Here is a 22,113-nt window from a genome sequence, read left to right as displayed (position 1 = left end):
TTACTTCCAACAATATTTTTGAGAGCTTCAACTTATTTTTGAAGATTTGTTCACAGTTTATAGAACCTCATTCTCCTCTTTATAGAAAACAAAGCAGTTAAAAGCACTGATTTCCACATACTGCTAAAGCAAAGGGGACAAGGCTCTTGAAAATAATTTTTAAAACATTTTGTAAACAGCAAGGGTCATAGGTACCAGGTATCTAAGTATGTTAGACGAAGCAGATGGAAGCTCACACAGTGCTCACTAGGTCTACCACTGTCCCTTATTTTACAGATGTAACAATCTGCTTTATAGGTGTGGAGAAACATATACATTTATTACCAGCATTCCTTTCTCCACAGCACGTTCATAAAAAAACTGTCTTCTGACTGTGGGCAAAGCAACTATGTAAAAGCATGTTGTCAGTGGCTCACCAAGACAGGCACATGCTCTGCACAACCAGAAGACAATGCCGAGCAGCTGCACAAGGCTGGCTTGGCCTCAAGCTCTGTGCGTGTAGCTCTGGGAGGCCGGTTTAATCCCCAGCACCACATAGCTTGCTATGTGGCTTGAAGGTGCATTTCAAGGTGCTAATAGCATGCTGCTGTCCAATCTAGTTGTGGTTTAATAAGCAAGGCCTAAATCTCCACAGACATTCATTCCAAATTCCCTTCTAACACTTTATTTTCATGGACATGGGGTTGGGATGAAAGGAGAATTAATGGACATTTCAAAAGGAAAGAACAAAATTTACTTGAAAATAATGTCATAACGAGATGAGTCTACAACCTGTATTTTAAAAGAAGCCTTTCACTGTCATTATGCTCCTCCTTGTACCAGAGACAGTGGTGGACTCACAAGGCACACATTAAAATGATGACATAGCTGCAAGCTGGCCACAGTGGGAGTGGAGTTGATTGAAGAAAAAAAATGAGCACACACTCACTGCAGAAAGAACTGTCAAAGACATGAAACTCAGCCACAAATTTTAGAATTACATTTCGGTGCCACTGGAGAAATTAAGACACTTGTTTCTAAAGCACAGTCTGTGGGAGACACTGACAATGACTGTCAACCAGGCTCAGACGTGCTCTTCAGTCCACTCTCATTGGTCCCACTGTACAGTCTGGAACTCAGCATCCGTACAGATGCTTAAGAGTAACAGGAAAGACTGTGCTCACAAATAAATAGGTACAAAATAGCAGGTTCCGCACATTTTATGATCTCCGAAAAGCCCGGTCCCTTTTCAAGTCATGACATTTTACAAACTCTCTCTTGACAAAATGAGGTACAGCCATTGCAACATTCTTCTAAAAAACCTGAGTCCTAAGTTTGGACTCTTCAACACTCATGCCACAAGGATGAGATCAGTGGAGTCAGATCATCTGGACCCATGAAATAGGGCCAATTCTGCTGAGACTGATTAAATATTTATGTCACATCCTTTCTGCAGCAGAGCTGAAAAATACACACAAGATAAAATGCTATATAATCATAAGAGTTGAAAGTCTACTGGAGTCATTAAAAATAAGAACAAGTATTTATAGAGAAAGTCATCATAAGACCCTCCCAGAGTAATGGTTCTGCTGCCGTCACGGATACACACAGACACATCTGATCATGGATATACACGAACCCGCCCTCTTACCCACATGGGTGTGGTGACGCACACGAAACCCACATCTGTGAGCTGGCGGGCAAGGCTATGGGCGCTGTCTGTTACGGGAATGTGGGCATCAGAGGCTGAAGCTCACGGCGTGAGTGGGTGGAAAGGAAAAGCCTTACCCTGGTCTCAGCAGCTCGATGTGCTAACCTGTCTCCCTGAAGCTCCAGCCCGACTGCCACGGTGATGGAGGGCCGCACAGAACCCCTTCTCAGGGGGATGAAGGCAGGCCATGTGCTCTCTTGCCTCTGGGTCTTTGCCCCTGCTGTCAGCTGAGATGCTCATTCAGCCCCATTGTCCCTTGGCACGCTTCCACTCCATCTTCAAGGTGCCTGTTCTGCAAGGCCCTCCCGACTGCTGCAGGCACACGTGGGTGCTGTCCCTCCCCTTACCCGCCTTGTACTTCCTGCCAGCCAATACACACCTTTACAAGGTGCGTTTGCAACTGTCTTCACTGTCTACCTTCCTCTCAGTCATAAGCTCTGTGAGGGTGGCGGATGCTGAACCCTTACAGTTGTTTCCCTAGTACCCAGCACAGTGCATGGCATAAGATAGCACAGTATTTATTAACTGGAGGCATACTGACGCAGTTAATGCTCCAGATTCAATGATTCACAAGTAATCTTGTAAAGGGAAGCTTCTATGCATCACAATTACCTTTCTACTATACTATCACAGTTTAGTATGGGCTGGGATTCAGAGTCATAGCCATAAACATGCAATTACTTCCTTCCTGAGTAGTGAGCAAAGGCCTATAAACCACGGGTAACAGGAACTTACACACTAGTTTCTCTCTAAGGCCTGAACTGCTAAACATTTTTTTTTTTTTCAGTTGGAGTCTCACTCTGTCACCCAGGCTGGAGTGCAGTGGCACGCCCACGGCCACCCCAGTGTCGACCTGCTGGGCTCTGGCGATCCGTCCACCTCAGCTTTCCAAGTAGGTGGAACCACAGGCATGCCTTACCACACCCGGCTAATTGTTTTTTATTTATTGTAGAGATGAGTTCTTGCCAAGTTGCCTAGGCTGGTCTCAAACTCGCGGGCTCAGGCCATCCACTCACCTTGGCCTCGCAAAGTGCTGGGATTACAGGCCGAGCCACTGAGCCCAGACAAATTTTTTAATCTTAACAACAAAAAAAAATTCCCTGATCTGTCCATTCCACAGAAGTGAAAATGATTCAGTCATTTTAATCAACCCTGGCTCCCAACCAACCAAACCTTTCTGTTTTCTTCAAGCAGAATATTGAACTAGAATGATATGACTAGCCTCACAGGTAGCCAACCTGGAATCGCTCTGAAGACCTCACAGTTATCACTTCATTCATTCTACGAATTATTTCAGATTATTTTGGATCGAAATTAGCAAGAATTCTACCAGCCTCTAGAACCAGGGTGCCTTGTGAAAGGCTATACATCTTTTTAAGGTAAAAGCCATAACTGCCAGATGTAGGAAACGGGCAAGATGGGTGAAAGAGCTCACGAAAGAGGAGGGACGTTACTGTGACAGGAAGACAAGCCAAGGAAACAGGACACAGAGTTCAAGAAGCCTTTGTCCCAACGAAGGGACACATGGCTCAAGAACAGCTAGGAGTTATCTGGCTCTTCCTTATCTCTATTTTGTATATAATCTACAAGAAAATTAACCAATAGCTAAATCACCAAGCAGTTTACACTCTGGTTGAAGATTCAAAACATAAATATACTAAAGGTTAAATAAAAAGAAAACAACATAAGACACAAAACAATTCTATAAATTTACTATTTGATAAAATAATAAATCTATGACAATAAGAGCTATGAGAATAGGGACAGAAAAGAGTACCATGGACTCCAGAAAATTAAAGCATCAGGAGAAAAATACTAAGTGGATATTCTGAGTTGCCTGAAAGACACTGTGTCAAGAGAGAAGGTAAGCCATGAACTGGTAGAAATAAATATATTTGCCAGACACACATCTGTAAAGGACTCATCTAAAAATATATAACATACATTCGAAATACAAAAGTAAAAAATCTAAACAACCCAATATTAGCAGGACAAAAGGTCGTAACAGACATTTCACCACAGATGATATATGGATGGCAAAAGCACACACGAAAAGATGCTCAACGTTCTTAGTCATTAGGGAAATGCAGGTAAGCCACAGACAGATGACAACTAGAATGGCTTTGACAAAGAGACCATACTAATTGCTGATGAGGACGTGGAATAACCGGAACTCTCATATATTACTGGCAGGAATGCAAAATGGTACAGCCACTCCGGAAAAGAGCTTGATAGCTTCTTATAAAGCTACCATATGACACCATTCCTAGGTATCAAGAGAAATGAAAACTTAGGTTCCCACAAAATCCTCCATACAAGGATCTATGGCAGCATCATACATAACTGTGCCCACAGCTGGATAAGCAGTGGTTTCCATATAAGGAAACACTGCTCAGTAATAAAAAGGAGAGATGGATACATCTCCAGCCAAAAACTGTCATTTATATAATGATCTGGAAAAGAGAAGCTACAGGACAGAAAGGAACCTGGGTAGAAAGGACTGACTACACGCCAGTGCAGGGGATCTTCAGAGATGAACTTTTCTTTATCTTGATTGTGGTGGTAAATACCTGACTATACGTGTTTGCCAACTCAAAGAACTATACGCTAAAAAAGGAAAATGTTCCATATATTATAAAACAAATCTCTCAATTATCCAAAAAATTAAAAACAACAATCACCATGGTGAAGCACTGGCCTATGCTAGTCAAATATACCAACTGTATTCAAGGGAAGAAAAAAACTGGGTTAAAGATTTTAGGCTCATTTCTCTATATCCTGGATAAGCACAGATCACTTGCCTTTTTGAAAATCTTCAATATTGACCAGGCGGGGTGGCTCATGCCTGCAATCCCACCACTTTGGGAGGCTAAGGTGAACCCAGGAGGTCAGGCTGCAGTGAGTTGTGATTGTGCCACTGCACTTCCAGCCTGTGACAGTGAGACTCTGAGAGAGAAAAAATGGAAAGAAAGAAAGAAGAGGAAAGAAGAAAGAGAAGGAAGGAAGGCAAGAAAGAAGAAAAGGAAAGGAAAGGGAGAAGGGCACCAGGAAGGGAATGGAGGGAGGAAGGAAGAAAGGGGGGGATGGGAGAGGGAAGGGAAGGAAGGGAGGAAGGGGAAGGGAGGAGAGGGGATGGAATGGGAGGGAAGGGAAAGAAGGAAGGATTGAAGGGAGGGAGGAAGGGAAGAGGGGAAGGAAAGGAGAAAGGAAAGGGGAGAGAATGTAAGGGGAGGAAAGAAAGAAGGACTGAAGGAGAGAACGAGGGAAAGGAAGGGAGGGAAAGACAAGAGGGAGGGGAGGAAGGAAGGCAGGGAGGAAAGGAGGGGAGGGAGGAGAAGGGAGAGAGGGAGGAGGGAAGAAAACCTTTAATATCAAGCCCTTTATAACCTCTGTACACTTTTTATATTTCTTTCTCATGCTAGCATCAAACATTTCCTACTATTCTCAAAACGGAACTACTATCAGACATCTGGGAACAAAACCAAGTGTTTCCTGCAATGACAGAAAGTTGGTAACATCTCACCAAAAATGAGCTGCACTAAAATTAGACAAGTTACCAAGAAAAGCTTCCCACACCCTAAATGCTACAAGGGTGCTCATTCCACCAAACAAACGAAAGGCTCATTAGAGAAGAGTTGTTTCTCAAGGTATTAATGGAAGTCAGAGGAAACAGTCAATGAGGCACTAAATACTTAATTCAAAATACTTGGTGTACTTGGATTGGTAGCCTGAGACATATGTCTTATAATTAATAAAACAGATTTTCTCCATAAGAATCCATATCCTATTTGCTATCAAACAAGATGCTGTAGAGGGCAGAGAACAAAAGACATGCAGAACCATGTGGAAAAACCCAAAAACCTACATGGAGGAATAAATAAAAGACTAAGAAAAGTTTCTATTTCATAGCCATATTTAAAGATCCATATAGAGTGTAAATAAGCAAACAAATCCATTATTTCTTTCAAAAGACGATGACTTCATGATGACACTAGAGAATGCTCTTTTTCTAACAAACCATGTCAATCTTTTAGACAGATGCAACAGCTGAGAGTGACACCTGCCTCCTGAGGAGTCCAGGCAGCCTGACATCGGCCTCATGACTCCATCGCGCCTCTTTACCTGCACTGTTACTGCCCTGCGCTCACCTATGTCCGCAGGTATTTAGAGCAATGGAACCTTTTCTTCCAGGGATATCTGATGTGCAGGAGCAATATGGAAAACAGATGAAAGCACGGCAGAGCGGCCAGGAGCAGGGCGGGCAGGCGGGCGGGTGTTCCAGAGCCCTGGCAGCTCATGCAGCCACCAGCACAGTAAACAAGAGATGTACAGGAGAACAGAACACAGGAAAAACCCTGAAAACCACCGCTTTAGAAAGGCACAGGCTGAGTGTGGAGGCTCGCGCCTTTAGTCCCAGTGCTTTAGGAGGACTAGGCAGGAGGATTCCTGGAGGCTGGGACGTCGAGGCTGCGGTGAGCTACGATCGCACCACTGCACTCCGGCTTGGGCAACAGAGTGAGACCCCATCTCTGAAAAACAAATATGAAAGCAAAGTAAAGGAATCCGAGTCACTTTCTGAACTTTCCACCTGTCTCTCTGGCAGTGCCTTTGTAGGTACACTGCCACTGCCGTCAGCCTGAGCCCTCTGCATTCCTTCCTAGGGCAAGTCTAAGTACAGGCCACAGTCACCCTGCTCTTACGTGAAGGACACTGAAGGACACTGAAGGCCGCGGCCCGCTTCGTGACCAGCTCCAACATGTTCCCTCTGCAAAACGAGTGGAGTGGGCGAGTCTATTCTGTACCTGGCTGCCCTGAGTCAGCCTAGACCCAACTCTAGTGACATAAAAGCTGCTGAAACACTTCACACAGTACATCCGGAGGTGAAAGTTCCAGAGATTCTCAGTCAAAGTCTAAGCACAACCTTAGAGCACTAACTATTCTTGAGGAGGGCCACACCACACGGTCCCTAAAATTGGAGTGTCCATCTGATTTAACTTCTGCAGGCAAAGAAAGGAACAGAGGCTGGCGACAAGAAAGCTTCAGAAGTGAACACTCACTCACTGATGCAAGAGGAAGGACATCAATTCCCTCTCAGTAACAACACTCAGCTGTTGCACTTTCCAAGTCTTCCATCGTGCCAGCCTGCTGGTGTATTCTAGTCACACATGTATGTGCCTTTCCTCTTCTCTGTCTTTACCCATCAAAACATTATTCATCCTTTAAGTCTCGCTCAAGGGCATGTACCTCACCAAGTCTTCTGCTTTGTCCTCAGTTCGAGTCCCCCCACCCTCCACATTCCTACAGTGCCAGGGCTACTCCCCACTTCTGCCTTGTAGAAGCCCGCCAGGCAGGACTCGACTGGGTTGAAACACAGTTCCTCGCTCCTCAAGCACGTGCTTGTTCTTTCAGTAAAGATGTGTACATGAAGGAATGGAAGAGACATGCCATTCAAGAATGCATGGACGGGGTACAAATGACGGGGCGTCAGCTGAGACCCAAGACAGTGTCTGAAAATGCACTTTTCGTGGCACAGTGGATGGCAGAGCAGCCACTGCAGCTTCACAGAAGTGCATGGCTCACACAGCTGCCATGAGGAGAAACTTCTTAGACCAAGTCATACTCTGTATCAGCAACGGGTCAAGTACACGGACGAGAAAAGCACGGGTTGGATGCTCTTTCAGGTCCAGAACACCATGCTCCGGCATCAGGTTCCTGTGCAGACGTCTCTTCAGCCTGACTGCAGGACCTTCACAACACGGTGGTTGTACTACTGTAACTCTCTCTAGTTTTGTGGTTTCTGATAATTAGAAGACACACTCGGCGGGGGAAAGGCCATTGACTGCTCCCCAATAACCCATCTTCTGGATGAACAGACCCTCCAGTGGGGCTCGTGGCTGCAGTGGAAACAGGGCGATAGTCCCCGCTCTCCATGTTCAGGCACCAGCTCAGACTCCTCTCCTTACTAGCTCTTATCACCCGCAGTCTCTGGGAACCCTCGCCAAGAGTCTCCAGGGCCTCGCTTTAAGCTTTTCTCTGTTTCTTCCTCTCCCTACTGTGGCTTGAACTCAGATGCCGATATAACCATAAGAAGGAAGACTGACCCGTGGGGATGGTGGAGGCCCATCGAAGGGAGCGTGAGCCCCTGAGGACTCTGTGACAGGCACAGGACCCACACCAAGGAGCCATTCCTGACACCTGGAACCTGTAAACATGCTATATTGCAAGTCGAAAGGGAATGTGTAGATATCATTGGGACTATAGACCTTAACACAGGAACACTATCCCAGACTATCCAGGTGCACACAGTCTAATCATATGGCTCTTAAAAGCAGAGGACTTCACCCAGTTGGAGTCAGAGACACCTGGCAGGAGGAGAAGTTGGGGACTCCAAGCCCTGGAGGAAGCACTTGATGCCTTACTGGGGCTTGAGAGGCAGGGCCCACAGGTGAGGACCTGAGAGGGACTTCCAGAGCAAAGCGTGGACCTGGCTAGCACCAACAAGCCCAGGAGGATCTTGGTCCCAATGTCACAGGGAACCGATGCCGCTGACCCCAAAACAAGCCATAGAAGCATCCTCCCAGAGCCTGCCAGAAAGCCCACGGGCAGACGGCCTGACCTCACCTGGTGACTCCCAGCACAGGACACAGGCCACCCATGCCAGGGTCCTGCTCTATATGTCAGCCCGGACCAAGAGTCGAGGATCAGGTAACTTGTCAAAGCAGTAAGTGAAAGCCAACAGAGGACCCTACAGCACAGCCGTCTTGCAGTCCTGAAGGACTGCCCTGGCCTTCTACTTGGAGAGAAGAAAGGGGTACGTTCTTAAGCTACCCAGATTTCTGGTTTTCCTGTTATTCACAGCTGAACCTAAATCTAACACACTTGATGACATCCTCTCAACACATCACAGTGTCATTATCAACAGCTACAGGATAACAGAGGCTAACACAAAATACTACTTCAAGTTGTGAACAATTTTTTAAAAAACAGATGTAATGATAATAGTTACCAGACTTTAATAAGGTCTATTTTCACTGTTTCAGTTGCAATACAGACATTGTGTGACACCTCAATGGTCCCATTTAGTCTATGGCCCCATTTTAAGAAAGTCTTTTTAAAAATGGCATAAGATTACATTGCCACCAATGTCTGGACCACTCAGGATAAGTAATGACTTATGCCATTAAGGGGATACAATAAGGGGATACAATAAGGCCAATCAGCAGAGCAAGTGCACGTGGTATGGTGGGAAAGAAAAGTACAATTTCAAGTAAACACACATATAACTGTACAAGAAAAAGAAATACGATGGCTTGAAAAAAATGCCTTGAATACTTCACTTGTCACATCTCCACTTTGTTTCTTAAGTGCAATGTTAAAACATAACACTAAAAAATGTTCACACCCTTCTTTCTATTCCTAAGGCATCACAGAGCTCTACAAACAAAACTTGTTTAAAGTAATTCAGTCTTCGTTTTTAACATGAGACATTTGATTTCTAGAAACATAAGGAATACAAGATTTGTATAAAGCATATCATAATCAGTTTTAGGTTTTATTTTGTTTTTGTTGTTTGGGAATGTTATACTCACATTCCACATGTCCCTTTGGATAACGTAAAAATTAAAACCTTCCTTTAAAACCAATGTAAAAGGACTTCAAATTCTCCCTGTATGTGAAGGTGGTCTGTGAGACACTCATTATATATAAAGGAAAAAATATACATAATACATATATACATCCCATTTTCAGTCATGTTATTGGTATTTCAGAACTGTTCCAATTTGATCAAATACACCCTATTATAAGAAAACCAGTATGTGGAAAGAAGACATCACTGTATGTACACTGAGACTCAGGAACGAAAACAGACAGGAATAAATCCTAGGAGCCAATTAACAATGAGTGAGAAGGGAAAAAAAAAAAAAACCTTTGAGATATAACCTAAGTAAATGGGGACATAGGACCTAACTGCCCCAAAGGCAGCTCTGTGATTGCTTGGCTTGGGGACGCTGATGCTGAGAGCGAGGAGAAACCCAGCATGCATACCAGGTAGTCAGGGGAGCTGCCTGGAGTCACACTGCACTCATTCCCACCATTCACCCCAGAACCTCTGTTCCTAGGGAGTCAGGGGGGCTGCCTGGAGTCACGCTGCACTCATCCTCATCACATTCCACTCTAGTAGGGAACTGCTGATCAAATCAGACACAAACTAAATTTTAAAGTAATTTGAGTATTTCAATCATATGACAACAATAAGACAAACTGAAAAATAAAGTTTCCTGAGTATGAAAACAAATTAAAATAGGATGAACATCGGCCTGGCACAGAAGCAACGCACATTCTACTTATTCTTACCACCTGTGGAATCAGGTTAGATGAAGCAACACTTGTGAGTTTTTCCCTGGGTGTCTAAAAGGCTAGCTTTATAGCCATAAAAGTCAAATCATACCTCAAGGAAGCTCACAGATGGAGAAAAGAGTGGCCCCCTCATGCCAATTTAAGAGAGGGTCACTGCTCATTTCAGCACGTAAACCAAGCATCGTGTCAGTGGGAGGTGTCAGGGCCACGCAGGTGACTGGCTGCCTTCTCGTGTGCCACCTTTCACCAGAGCAGCACAGTCACCTGTGGGATGAAGGCTCCCTGAGGCAGTGCCTGGGGTGCGCGGGAATCTTGAGTGCTGAGATGTCTGACACATGGCAATCATACAGAAAATCTCTGAGAAGTGATTACATGGCCCCTAAATACTTACTCTTGTTTTTGAAATCACACTCGTGTTATAAAGTACTCTACAAAGAAAACATTATTAGAACCAGCTGCTTTAGTTTCTCAGTGGGTGTACTTAGCATCTCGGCAATTTATTTAACATTGAACAATTCCAAATGGGACGTTTATAAAGACATGAAAGTCTCTGATTAGCTTATGTGCTGAGTCCCCATCATTATGTTGACACGACAGAGTTGTTGTATTTCTGAATTTCCAAAACGAATGGGTCCATGAAAGTTTATTAAGTAAAGAATATACAAATGTTCTCAAGCTTCAATATGATCTTCATGTTTGACTAGTGAAGAAAATAGGTATATTTTAGATTTTTAAAAAAGTCATTAACAGGAGTGTCACGCTGGGCTCCCACAGTAATTTTCCTCAAACTCAGGCCCTCTAAACTAGGGCTTCCAAGAAGGCAGAAGTTCTGCCATCTACTAGCTTCCCTCCTCCTGCGTAGAAAGGCCTCTACTGTATGTGATGCTCCTCCCTCATCTCCCCCTCCTAGGATGTGACTGCCCCATGGAACCCCAACTGAGAAAGGCTGCTAAAGGAACACACGGTGGCTAGGACCCCACTGTGCACGCTCAACCCTTCTCAGTCAGCAACTACTAAACTTACCCAGTGAGTTTTAAAAACATGTCAATAAGGGGATCACATGCTAAGAAAGGTGGACAACATCTGACCTACAGCACGGTGTTTTATTAAACAGCCTTTTACAGAAATTACTTGTTTTAAATGCAAAACTTCATTTATGAGTCCTTGGCATGGAAGGCAGTGCAGAATTGTGGATGGCGCACAGAAGTATTCCCATGTTGTCACTTTCCTTAGATAAGTTATTTCTCTGAGATTTAGTTTCTTCGTTATAAAATGGAAATAATAGGCCAGGTATAGTGGCACAAGCGTGTAGGCCCAACTACTCGGCAGGTGGGAAGATTGCTTGAGCCCAGGAGTACAAGACCAACCTGGACAACAGAGTAAGACCCCCATCTCTACAAGAAAATCAAAAAATTAGGTTGGCGTGGTATCATACACCTGTAGTCCCAGTTACTTAGGAGGCTGAGGTGAGAGGATCACTTGAGCCAAGAGTTCAAGGCTGCAGTGAGCTAGGATCATGCCACTGGACTCCAGCCTGGACAGTAGAGCAAGACAGTCTCTAAAGAATAATAATAATAAAATGGAAAAAAATAATACCCATATCAATGAATAACACAAATAACATGTTGTATAGGGCCCAATATGTAGCACGTAGCAGGAAAAAAAGTCTATCTAGCATGTTGGTTCCTCCTATCTACAGCCAGTACATTTTAACCACTCATTATAGCCCAATGAGACCATCAGAATTTCATCATTCATTCAAATATCCACCGGGTCATCATGGACAAGACGTGGTACCGTATGTCTTCTAACAAGGAAGTGCTTGCTTCCTATGATAAGTCCTGGGTGCAAGCTATTCAGCAGGCACTGTTCTAAGCAGTCCACATATACTGATCCATCTAGTCATCACATTGACTCTAGGAAAACATGCCCATTTCATAACGGATGAAACTGGGGGCCATGAACAGATGAACCAACGTAAAATGCCCCAAAAATTCGTAATGTCTGTGGCAGAGAGCACCCACCTGCCTCTCTGAGCCACCTCTTCCCAAGTATCCTCTCATTCTCTCTTCCCTTGCTTGTTCTGTCTCTGGCACCTCTGATTCCCTATGGATTGACACTGGGCATGTGAGTCATTGTGAATACCCTAACCCTCCTGCTAGCTCCCATTTCTCCTGTTAATGCTTGTTTATTTGTTTTGGAAAATATACTTCTTACAAAGTCCATAAAACATGCACAATGCATTGAGAAGGAAAAATGCTTTATTAAATCACTTTACTTCTGTTATCTAACTTTAGCATGTTATAACATATCAACTAAATGTGCCTCTTTTCTCTCTTTTGTTCTGGGAAAAATACTAAGCTAGAAGCTGGACAACTTGATTTCTATGTCTGCTTCTACAATAGTGTTCACTTGCCGTAGGCACATCCTAACTCTAGATTTCAATGTTTCCATATGTAAAACTTGTCTTAAATGATCATTAAAGATCCTTCTAAAGCTATGACTTTATTATTTGTTTTCGAGCCAAAAATATTCTGGCTTTGTCAGAGCAACCTGGAAGCAAGCCTGTAAGGGCTGTGTCCATGGCATCGACTCCTGAGCTGCCAGTTTGTGATGAGGTGCATGAGGCGGAGATGCGTGAGGCCATTCAGTCCTTCACTTCTTCTACGATATGTAAATACAAAGCACCAGCAACCAAGAGGCGACCTAGAGCCATGTCAATGAGTTCCCTGAAAGAGGTGGTGACGGGTTTCCAGTTGCATTAGAAACGCACCACAGGCTGGGTGCAGTGGCTCAAGCCTATAATCCCAGCACTTTGGGAGGCTGAGGTGAGGGGACTGCCTGAGATCAAGGGTTCAAGAACAGCCTGGGTGACTTGACAAGACCTCATCTCTATAGTACACAACAACAAAAAAATTAGCTGGGCATGGTAGCGTACACCTATAGTTCTGGCTACTTGGAAGGCTGAGGTGGAAGGATCACCTGAGCCCAGCAGGTTGATGCTCGGGTGGCCGTGAGCGTGCCACTGCACTCCAGCCTGGGCAACGGAGTGAGACCCCAACTCAAAAAAAAAAAAAAAGAAATGTACCACGAGGAAGTATTGTTGGGAGACAATTCCGTAAGGGTCTTCTGTGTCTCTGCACAGCTCAGAGGCAGAGGTCCTGAACTGGCTGCCCGTGCCCTGCACGATACATGCAGAGTGAACAGCACGGACGATGGAGACAGTGTCTCCCTCTACAGAAGAGAACAGTTTGTTTACTATCAGTATGCTAAAGATGTCTGCTTCCAAAGTCAAGGCTGGGCAGGTTTGCTGAGGCCCATTGTGGAAGATGGGGTTTCCCAACTCAGGCGCCTCTCCTGCACCTCAGCCCTCTGCAGCTGCAGGCGTCACCTGGTCTTGTCATACTGCTAGGGAGGCATGGGACCCACACAAGAATGTCACGTTCTGGTTCCTACTATGCTCCTTTATCTTGACTCGAAGTCTTGACTCTTCTGCCAGGATCCACAGAACTGTGGCAGGCTACCTTGTTCGCTTGAAAGGAGGATAGAAGCCTTAGATATCTACCAGGGTGAAAAGGAAGGGAGGTTTCACAGTGCACAGCTGGGAGGACACAGTATGCACCACACTCCCCGCCACCCAGGGGCCTCTACAATGTGATGGCGTTGGTCAGGAAAGCTCTCTGTGAGTTATCTTAATGTTTAATTGGCCAGGTGGCAATTTTTTCCACAAAGGTCTTTACTTTTAAGAAATCAAATCTCTGATGAAAGCATGACATGCTTCTTTAAAGCTGGCATGTTGAATGTGCCAGCAGTCTAAACTGAAATTAAACTAATTAGGAAGTTGTCATATGTCCCATCAAGTCTGCCAAGATACCCTGTCATATAATACTAGCAATTCTCTAAATATTTATAAATTTTCTATTGGAAACTTATTGATTTTCAACTGGGAGCTGTCTAAACATTCTCAGCGTAACTTCTTAAGAAAGGACTAAACTAAAAAAGTAAACCATGCCAGATTTCCCTGAAAAATTTAGCTGCCTTCAAAGTACCACTAGCTGTAGGAAACACAGGAAGCCAGGTTTTTAAGGCAAACATTCCTCCTTCCTTTCTTGGCTACTGCTATGTGGAGATCAAACAAGGATCTGCAAAGACCAGAGGAATGGAGAAACTAGAACCTCTGTATTGCTGAGGCATTGGGCAAGAGTGAATAATTTTATCTTTTAAAAAATGAAAGCATATACATTTCAGAGAAGTATTTATACTGCAAGCCATTGCTCAAATCTCCCACCAATCTAAAATAAAACACATTTTTATTAAAAACCTCTGTCTTCAAAGAGATCTTCATTTTCTTTCTTTAGAAAACTATTGGGAAATACAGATAATTTGATTAGCCATTGGGTAGGGAATGAAAATCCAGGAATATTAACAGAGTCCAAAAAGTTATTCTGTAGAGATACTACCCAGACTTATTTTTAGAATCAAAGAATTTCAAAAATGTTTTAATCTTATAATAGAGAAAACAGAGACGCAAAAAATGACTTTACAAGCCATCGTTAACCCTTACAACACGCACGGGAAGCAGGTATCACGGCTATTGTAGAGACAAGCAGCAAGTTAAATAACAAGATGTTAGAAACAGAACCAAGTTATTCATTATAGCTCTCAATTTCAGTAACTCCTTCTTTAAAGAAACAATCTCCTAACTACAATGATACCTGGTAGTAATATGAGGCTGAAATTGAGTTAGTTTTTCAAAACTGAACCAACTGTAACTAACACCTAGTTTCTAGGTACCACAAATGATGTTGGTCGGAAATAAAAATTCAAGAAATCTCAAATTAAAGAGGACTTAGGCAGCGATTGGCACACAATAGAAGTTCAATACGTATTTACTGAATTTAAAATAAAATTTGATATCAAGGATAAGATATAAGAAAAATGCTTGAGTCTCAGGTTAAAAGAAACATAGGCCTTGTCCTCTTTTCCAGGAAGATTCCACATACCATGCATCGTAGCACCTGAACACATCTGTGTCTGTCTCAAACAGGTCGACAAGCTAAGAAGCTCTCACTGTCCTTGCTACTAGGACTTAGGTACTGAGTTGCGCTGGAAGCAGCTGGGATGAAGGTGGCCAGCAGCAAAAGGGGGGGTGGTGGTGCAGGCTCAGCTCCCTGGGGCCACAGGGAACCTTGCCTCAGATGACTCCCAGGGGTGCACGCATGGTCCCATGGGAGAATCGCTGTCACAGGGAATGCTTGCCCATTCTCGGAGTGGGCAAGGGACAACCTGGACAGCCACTGCACAGCTGTGTGGGACCCATAGCTTCAGCTGTCTGAAGACGCCCGACTCTCACTAGCCTCACAAGGAACAAAACAGAGACAAGTGGTGGCACTGAAGGCACAGATTTATCATTCAATGGACCTTGTTTTAAAAGTAAGAATGTTCCTAAAATATCATATCCGGCAACGTGTTGCCCTTAATGTATACCTATTTGAATGAGCTTATGTGTGTAGTATAAATTCTCCCAACCACAAACAGGCCAATTTGTTTATTAATATTTTCTATTAGGTTTCCATTCAATGTGTCATTTGGCTCACAAAAAAATCAACTCAGTAAAACCTGATTCAATAGAAACAGAACCAGGAAGCCCAAGGGGGAGAGTTTCGTAACACCAGAGTATTACGAAAAACAAGTCATCTGTCTTTGACTCTATGGCCTGAAAGGTCTGCATTCGTCCACAACAGAGGAGCTAACTGCAGAGTGAAATCACAAACTTGTGTGTCGGGGTCTTCCAAAGCACGCCGGGGGACCGCCACATGCCTCACCGGTGTGCAGAGCAGGAGGCGGCAGCTCACGTGAAGCGCCCACTGGAGACACGGACGCTGGGCGACTGCAAGTGAGGCCAGAACCCCAAGCGTGTGTGGTGCGGCTGGGGCTGACTATGAGAACAGGGGAAAGAACCAACCACAAGTTTCAGAGCACTAATACTCTTACACTGTATGAGCCGATGCTACCACAAATAACTGTATTACTCTCATCAAGTAAGTGGCTTTAATTAAAAACAAATCTACATTTCCTATTAACTTAATCTCAAGAGGTTTGAAAACTCAGAAGCCTTTCGGCGATGTCCTGCATTGTCTTCAGCAGCGTCCGGACACCAGATCGTGACCCTCACTAGCTTGAGGAACAGCAGCTTTCTGGAAAATGCAGTCAGGCACTCAACCAACACTTGTGATGTTTCAGAACGGTAGATGCCAGAACACACTTAAAATCCCAGGTGCCAGCCATCTTCTAAGACTCAATCTTTAGGTATTTATTAAAAGTCTATTGTGTGCCTACTAAGAGCTGCTCTCTGTAAAGTAACACAAAGAAACATAAAATGAGTCTCGTATCGCCAATTGTTTCCGCTCTGCCTAAGCAGCAAGACTTGCACCTTCAGGCCAGGCCAGCGCCCTGGACAGGGCAAAACTCTTGAGTTTATCTTTCCACAGTAACTTCTGAAAGAAGCCAGGTAACCACAGTCAGATTTTCTAAAAAGTAGCTGTCTCCTTCCCCCGGCCTTTCCTTTTTGCTCCAGTCTGGGCACGAGCTCCTGGCCAGAAACGGACAGCGACCCAAGGGTACCGCCCGAAAGGTGGACAGGTCAGCTGTGCCTCTCTCTGCACCATCGGAGAAGTGGGGGCAGGAAGCAACTGTGTTAGCAGCAGCTGAGTCCAAAGAAAGGGCCAGGAGCTGAGGTGGAGAGGCCTGGCCGCTGAAGAAGCCCTATCAATGGAACTGATGGACAGAGGAGTGGGAAGCTGGCTGAAAGACTTGCAGAGAAAAAGAGGTGACTCATCAACAGCCACCACTTCCAGACACATTCATCCAGACTCAGTTGTGGAGCCATGAAGGAGCAGGGCTTGTAGGATTCGGTAAGGATGGAGCAGCATCAAGGAGTGATAGGAGATTCAGAGCACAGGGCAGGGCCCAGACCATGTCACCCTTAGGCAGGGACCCAGCCTCCTCACAGCTGACATCCTAGGCTGGATAATTCTCTGCAGCAGAGGCTGTCCTGTGTATTATAGGAGGTTCAGTAACATCTCTGTTCTCTCCGCACCAGATGCCAGGAGCAACCTTCTCCAATGTGGCAACCAACAAAACCAACTCCACATATTGTCAAATGTCCCCTGGGGAACAAACCATGCACCAAGGAGAACACGGGTTGGATTTTCAGCCTGCTGGCAATGGGAAGCCACTCAATAATTTACAAGGGAAGCAGTGAGATCAGCTGCAGATGGACACTTAGTGCTGAGTGGCGAACAGGGAGGCAGGGAGGCCAGTCGGGCCTCTGACATAAATGGGTGAAGACCGTGAGCACATGGACCAAGACCAGAGACAGAGAGTGACCAATCAGGCCAACAAGACACAGCACTGGAGGACAGACATGTGGCAGAACAGACATGTGGCAGAACTGTCTTGTCCACTTAGGTGGCTGTGGTGGGGGCCATCGCCCAGGACAGGGAATGCCAAAGGAAGAGCAGGTCTGCAAAAGAGCCGCCTTAACCCTAACGAGGGTGTGCAGTCATGTGAGGGGTCCAGGTGGGAGCCTCTGATGCTTGGCGAGCCAGCACTCTCGCAGTACACGCTGTTTGCCAGGCCCTTGGCGTATGCCCCCTCACCCAATCCCCTCTACAACCTCTGACTCAGCAGCTGCCGCCCCCACCTCATGAGGGGACCTGCTGCTGGAGTCCAGCGACAGCCCCAAGATTCTGCAGCTGGGAAGTCTGAAGCTGAGACCCCAAGCCCAGCCATCTGGCCCCAGGGCCCATCCTCTCACCCTCCCTTCTAGGACAGTGAACGAGAAAGTTTCTCGATACACAGAATGACAGCAGGTGAAGTCACAGGCACAAATGCGATCTCCTAGGGAAACTGTAGAAAGACAGAGTGAGGTGCTAGAGAAGCAATCTGTGTAAGTGGAGAGAAGCCAGAGAAAGAGGCAGCAGGAGGGACGAGCGGCCTGAGGGAGGTCGTCAGGCATGGGTGAGCAGGGAACTCCGGCCCAGGCAAGTCCGTGCCTCATGAACAAGGCTTTGGCATCAAATCGATCACCTCCCAATCCCATGTGGTCCCGCCTACAGCACAGTCAGAAGACTTCACAAAGTTAAGCAAAACTCACACCACATTTATTCATGATTCCTCTAGGACTCCAAGAGTTTGTGAAAGACACATTGTCCTTAATATGAACAGCAACCTAAGTAACATAAGAAATCATTCCTTTCAGCTAGGAAAGTTTTTAAAAACTTTTTATTCACATCCTTTCTTAGCAATGTAACATGTATGCAGTCTGTTTTGCATTTTGTGGATGGCACATGAAATATTGGCTCTTCTGTGTTTTGCAGCTGACAGATAAGAAGTCGTGCAGTCTCTTCCTAAAAGAGGATTTAGGAAACATGCACATGGAAACTGATGACTCTTCACTTGAAGGAGTTCCCAGAGCTTCAGGTGAGCCTTACACTGTACAGTGTTTGTTAGGCCCTCCTTATCATACTTTACAATTCTACACCCTAAACACAGACACTTAGTAGAAGATGAGTTCCCTCCAAGTACACAAACTCAAGACAAGTGTTAGAAGGGAATCATGATTTCCCAGCCAAAAATCAAAGTATTTCCAAACTTTAATGTGCATACAAATCACTTGGGGACCTTGTTAAGAAGATCGATCCAGCAGGTTTGCAGTGGCGCCTACACTCTGCATTTCCACCAAGCTCCTCTGGATGACATGATGCTCTGGTCTACACTGGCTGCTCAAACATAGTCTTTAGCCAAGAAGCTTTGCAGCATGTGGGAACATGTGAGACCTGCACGCCCGTCAGTGTGACCAACAGATGTAACTTTGCCTGCTGAAACAGACGGCTCTAGAACTCCACCTTCAATTTTCCTCTTTAACGTCCGCTGAAGACTGGACCTTCCCTCTTTCTGTGCCTCCAACACCCTAACTGCGCATGCCTGACATGAAATCCCTCCGTGTAGACCCTGGAGGGTTCCTTCTGGCGCTTCACCTGAAATCGCCACACCGGCCACAGCATGCCCATCACATGGGACTGGTTATGCTGTACATGTGAACCGTGCCCTCTCACCACACTCCCTTCTTGCTCTGCTTTATTCTATCGTGGCTGACACCTTGCCTGCCAGACCAGTCTCCACCGCCACCCTCCTGCTCACCTGGCTGGATGTTCCAATGAGAGGGGAGCTCACCATTCTCAGAACCAGCAACTGATCCCACCACAGAAAGCTTTCTTTCATTATAATACTTACCACATTCTACTTGTATCTTATTTTCCGGGGTGGGTTCTTGCCTTATCCCTGCTATTAAATTGGAAGGTGCTTGAGGGCAGGAATTTTTATTATTTATTTTGGTATTTCTTGCATTGCTTAACACAGTTCCTCATTCATATAATGCTAAATAAAAACCAGTTTTCATGAAGTAAAGTACTACTCACTATTGATGATAAACTTAATCTAAATATTCCCATATCACAAATCTAAATTGTTTATTTTTTCAAATATGATTGGTTATCTACTTTTGTCATCAGAGATTTTTTTTTTTTAATGGGCACAGTGCTCTATTTGCATGTTTCTCAATTCCTACATCTAGAAAATTTTTTTTTCTTGAGTTGGAGTCTCACTCTGGCACCCAGGCTGGAGTGCAGAGGCACATTCATGGCCACCCCAGCGTCGACCTGTTGGGCTCTGGTGATCCCTCTGCCTCAGCCTTCCAAGGAGCCGGAACTACAGGCATACACTACCGTGCCTGGCTAATCTTTTATTTATCGTAGAGACGAGGTCTCACCAAGTTGCCTGGTCTGGTCTCAAACCCGTGGGTTCAGGCAATCTACTTCCCTCGGCCTCCCAAAGTGCTGGGATTATAGGCTGAGCCACTGAGCCCAGTCAGAAAATTTTTATTTAATCTTACTTAATACGTTTTATCAGAACTTCAATTCTGAACCAGTTAATTTGACATTGTCATACTGGATAGACTAAATGTTCATTCATCAGCTGAGGAAAATTAATCTTGTAATGAAATCTTCATGAAGCCATTATAAAACTCTAATAGAAAAACACTACAAAGCAGCTCAGAAACCATTAAATCAGTCATGCTAAAATAAAGCACACTGAAAAGAAATTAACTTTTGGAAACTAAAGGTTCTTTGGAAAACCTGGAAGACTCTAAGATGGGAAGAGACTGCTATGCTTACTTTAAATCATGACATTCATGTTAGTTCAAAGACTATCTTAAGACAATTTCTCAAGTACAAACCCGAAAAACAACCCAACAGAATGTATTAAGACCAGACATAAATTAGTGAGTCAATGCAAAATATCCTCTACTAAATTCTGAAGAAAAATAAACAATGAACATGTAAGTTAATTTTGAGTGACCGTTGAGAAGGAGCCCAGGTCAATAAATGCCAAACCAACGAGCAAAACGTTAGATCAGAGCTTTAAGGTGATATGGGTGATGCGTAGTTTTGATCACCACCAATAACTGGGAAATGAAAACCAACGGTCAAAACCACACTGCCATAAAAGCAAGAATGAAAGGAAACAATATGACCTCACTGACTTAACAAATGTGCTACTTGAGAGCTACTTGGACAATACTGAGTATCTACTGCAGGACAAAAAAGTAGCCCTCTGTGTTAAAAATCCCTGCAAATGATACTCATTCTGATTAATTAGTTTTCCTGCCTTTAAAGACCATGTCATTGGCAAAGGGTGGGGAGAAGACAGGGGTTTCTGGTAGACAGAATAACGACTCCCCCAAAAATATCACGTCCTAAATCCTTGAATTCATGAATATGTTCCTCAAGTGGCCAGAGGGACTTAGCAGGTGTGATTCGAACCTTGAGATGGGGAGGTTACCCTGGATGGAGCAGGGCCTAGGAAATCACAGGGTCCTAGAAGTGGGAAAGGGACAACAAGGGGAGGTTCGTGTGATGAGATGCAGAAGCCCTAACAACCTCCTGTTGCTGGCTTTGAAACGGAGGGAGGAGCCAGGAGCCAAGGAATGCAGGCATCCCCCAACAGCTAGAACCAGGCCAGGAAACAGACTCTCCTCTGCACCCTCCAGAGAGAGATGCAGCCCTGCTGACATCCTGACTTTCACCTAGTGAGACCCATGCTGGATTTCCAGCTTATAGAACTGTAAGATGATCAATGTGTGTTATTTTCAGTCACTCATTTGTAGTAATTTGTTATGGCAGCAATAGGAAACTAATACAAGGGTAAACTGCTATGAAAATAATTCTCTGAAACAAACACAGAAGAATCCTCAAGTGCAGTGTGATGCTCTATAAAATACTCATTAAATACATACATTAAAACTTAGTTTGCATTACTAAGAAATATACCTGCTCCTCTGTTAAGGGCTAATGACACAACACTCAAAACTACATTTTATAAAAAGATTGAAAGTAAATATAATAAACTTTGATTAAAAAGTAGGGTTAGAAAACAAAACAGAACAAGATATTTTCAACCAAAGAAGAAGATGATAAAAATTAAGTAGGACAACTTGATATTCTTCACAGATAATATTTAAAAAGGAACCACAATAGGATCCTTTTGAATAGGTCAGCCAGAGGCAAAAGTTGGCATTTCTCTTAAAGTTCATGCTTACCTTATGATCCTCTGGGCAGCATACTGGTGGAGAGAACGAAACTGTGCCGACATGTTTGCTAAGGCTGCCAAACAATTTGTGTGAAGGTACTTGTCCTGTTAGAAAACAAGCGTTAGACACACATCAGTTTTTTTCTAGGCTTTAACCAAGGTCAACGAGAAGCAAATGTAAACTCATTGTCACTGATTTTAGAAAGGTCAGCTCTATGATCCCTCTTTTCTAATTTTCAAATCCATCAAGAACTAACTGAAAATTCAAAGACTTTTCACAACTCATTTGGGAGCAACTCAAAAAATTATGAGCCGGGCTCGGTGGCTCAGCCTGTAATCCCGCGCCTTGGGAGGCTGAGGTGAGTGGATTGCCTGAGCCCGCGGGCTCGAGACCCACCTGGGCAACTTGGCGA

General features: G+C 44.5%; 1 protein-coding gene across 1 annotated transcript in view; it reads right to left on the bottom strand.

Annotated features, from left to right (window-relative positions):
* The window catches only part of DYM (dymeclin), a 374,432-nt gene that overhangs the window by 153,363 nt on the left and 198,956 nt on the right, over positions 1-22,113 (bottom strand). Inside the window, exon 13 of the mRNA XM_008048608.1 lies at positions 21,711-21,805. Within this exon, the coding sequence (XP_008046799.1) occupies positions 21,711-21,805 (95 nt within the window). The remainder of the gene's footprint in view (positions 1-21,710; positions 21,806-22,113) is intronic.

This window comes from Carlito syrichta, unplaced genomic scaffold (genome assembly GCF_000164805.1).
Source record: "Carlito syrichta isolate Samal-C Ts95f unplaced genomic scaffold, Tarsius_syrichta-2.0.1 Scaffold126426, whole genome shotgun sequence".
Classification (NCBI taxonomy): Eukaryota; Metazoa; Chordata; class Mammalia; order Primates; family Tarsiidae; genus Carlito; species Carlito syrichta.
The sequence above is the reverse complement of the archived record's forward strand: the minus strand, read 5'-3'. Positions and strand labels throughout refer to the sequence as shown.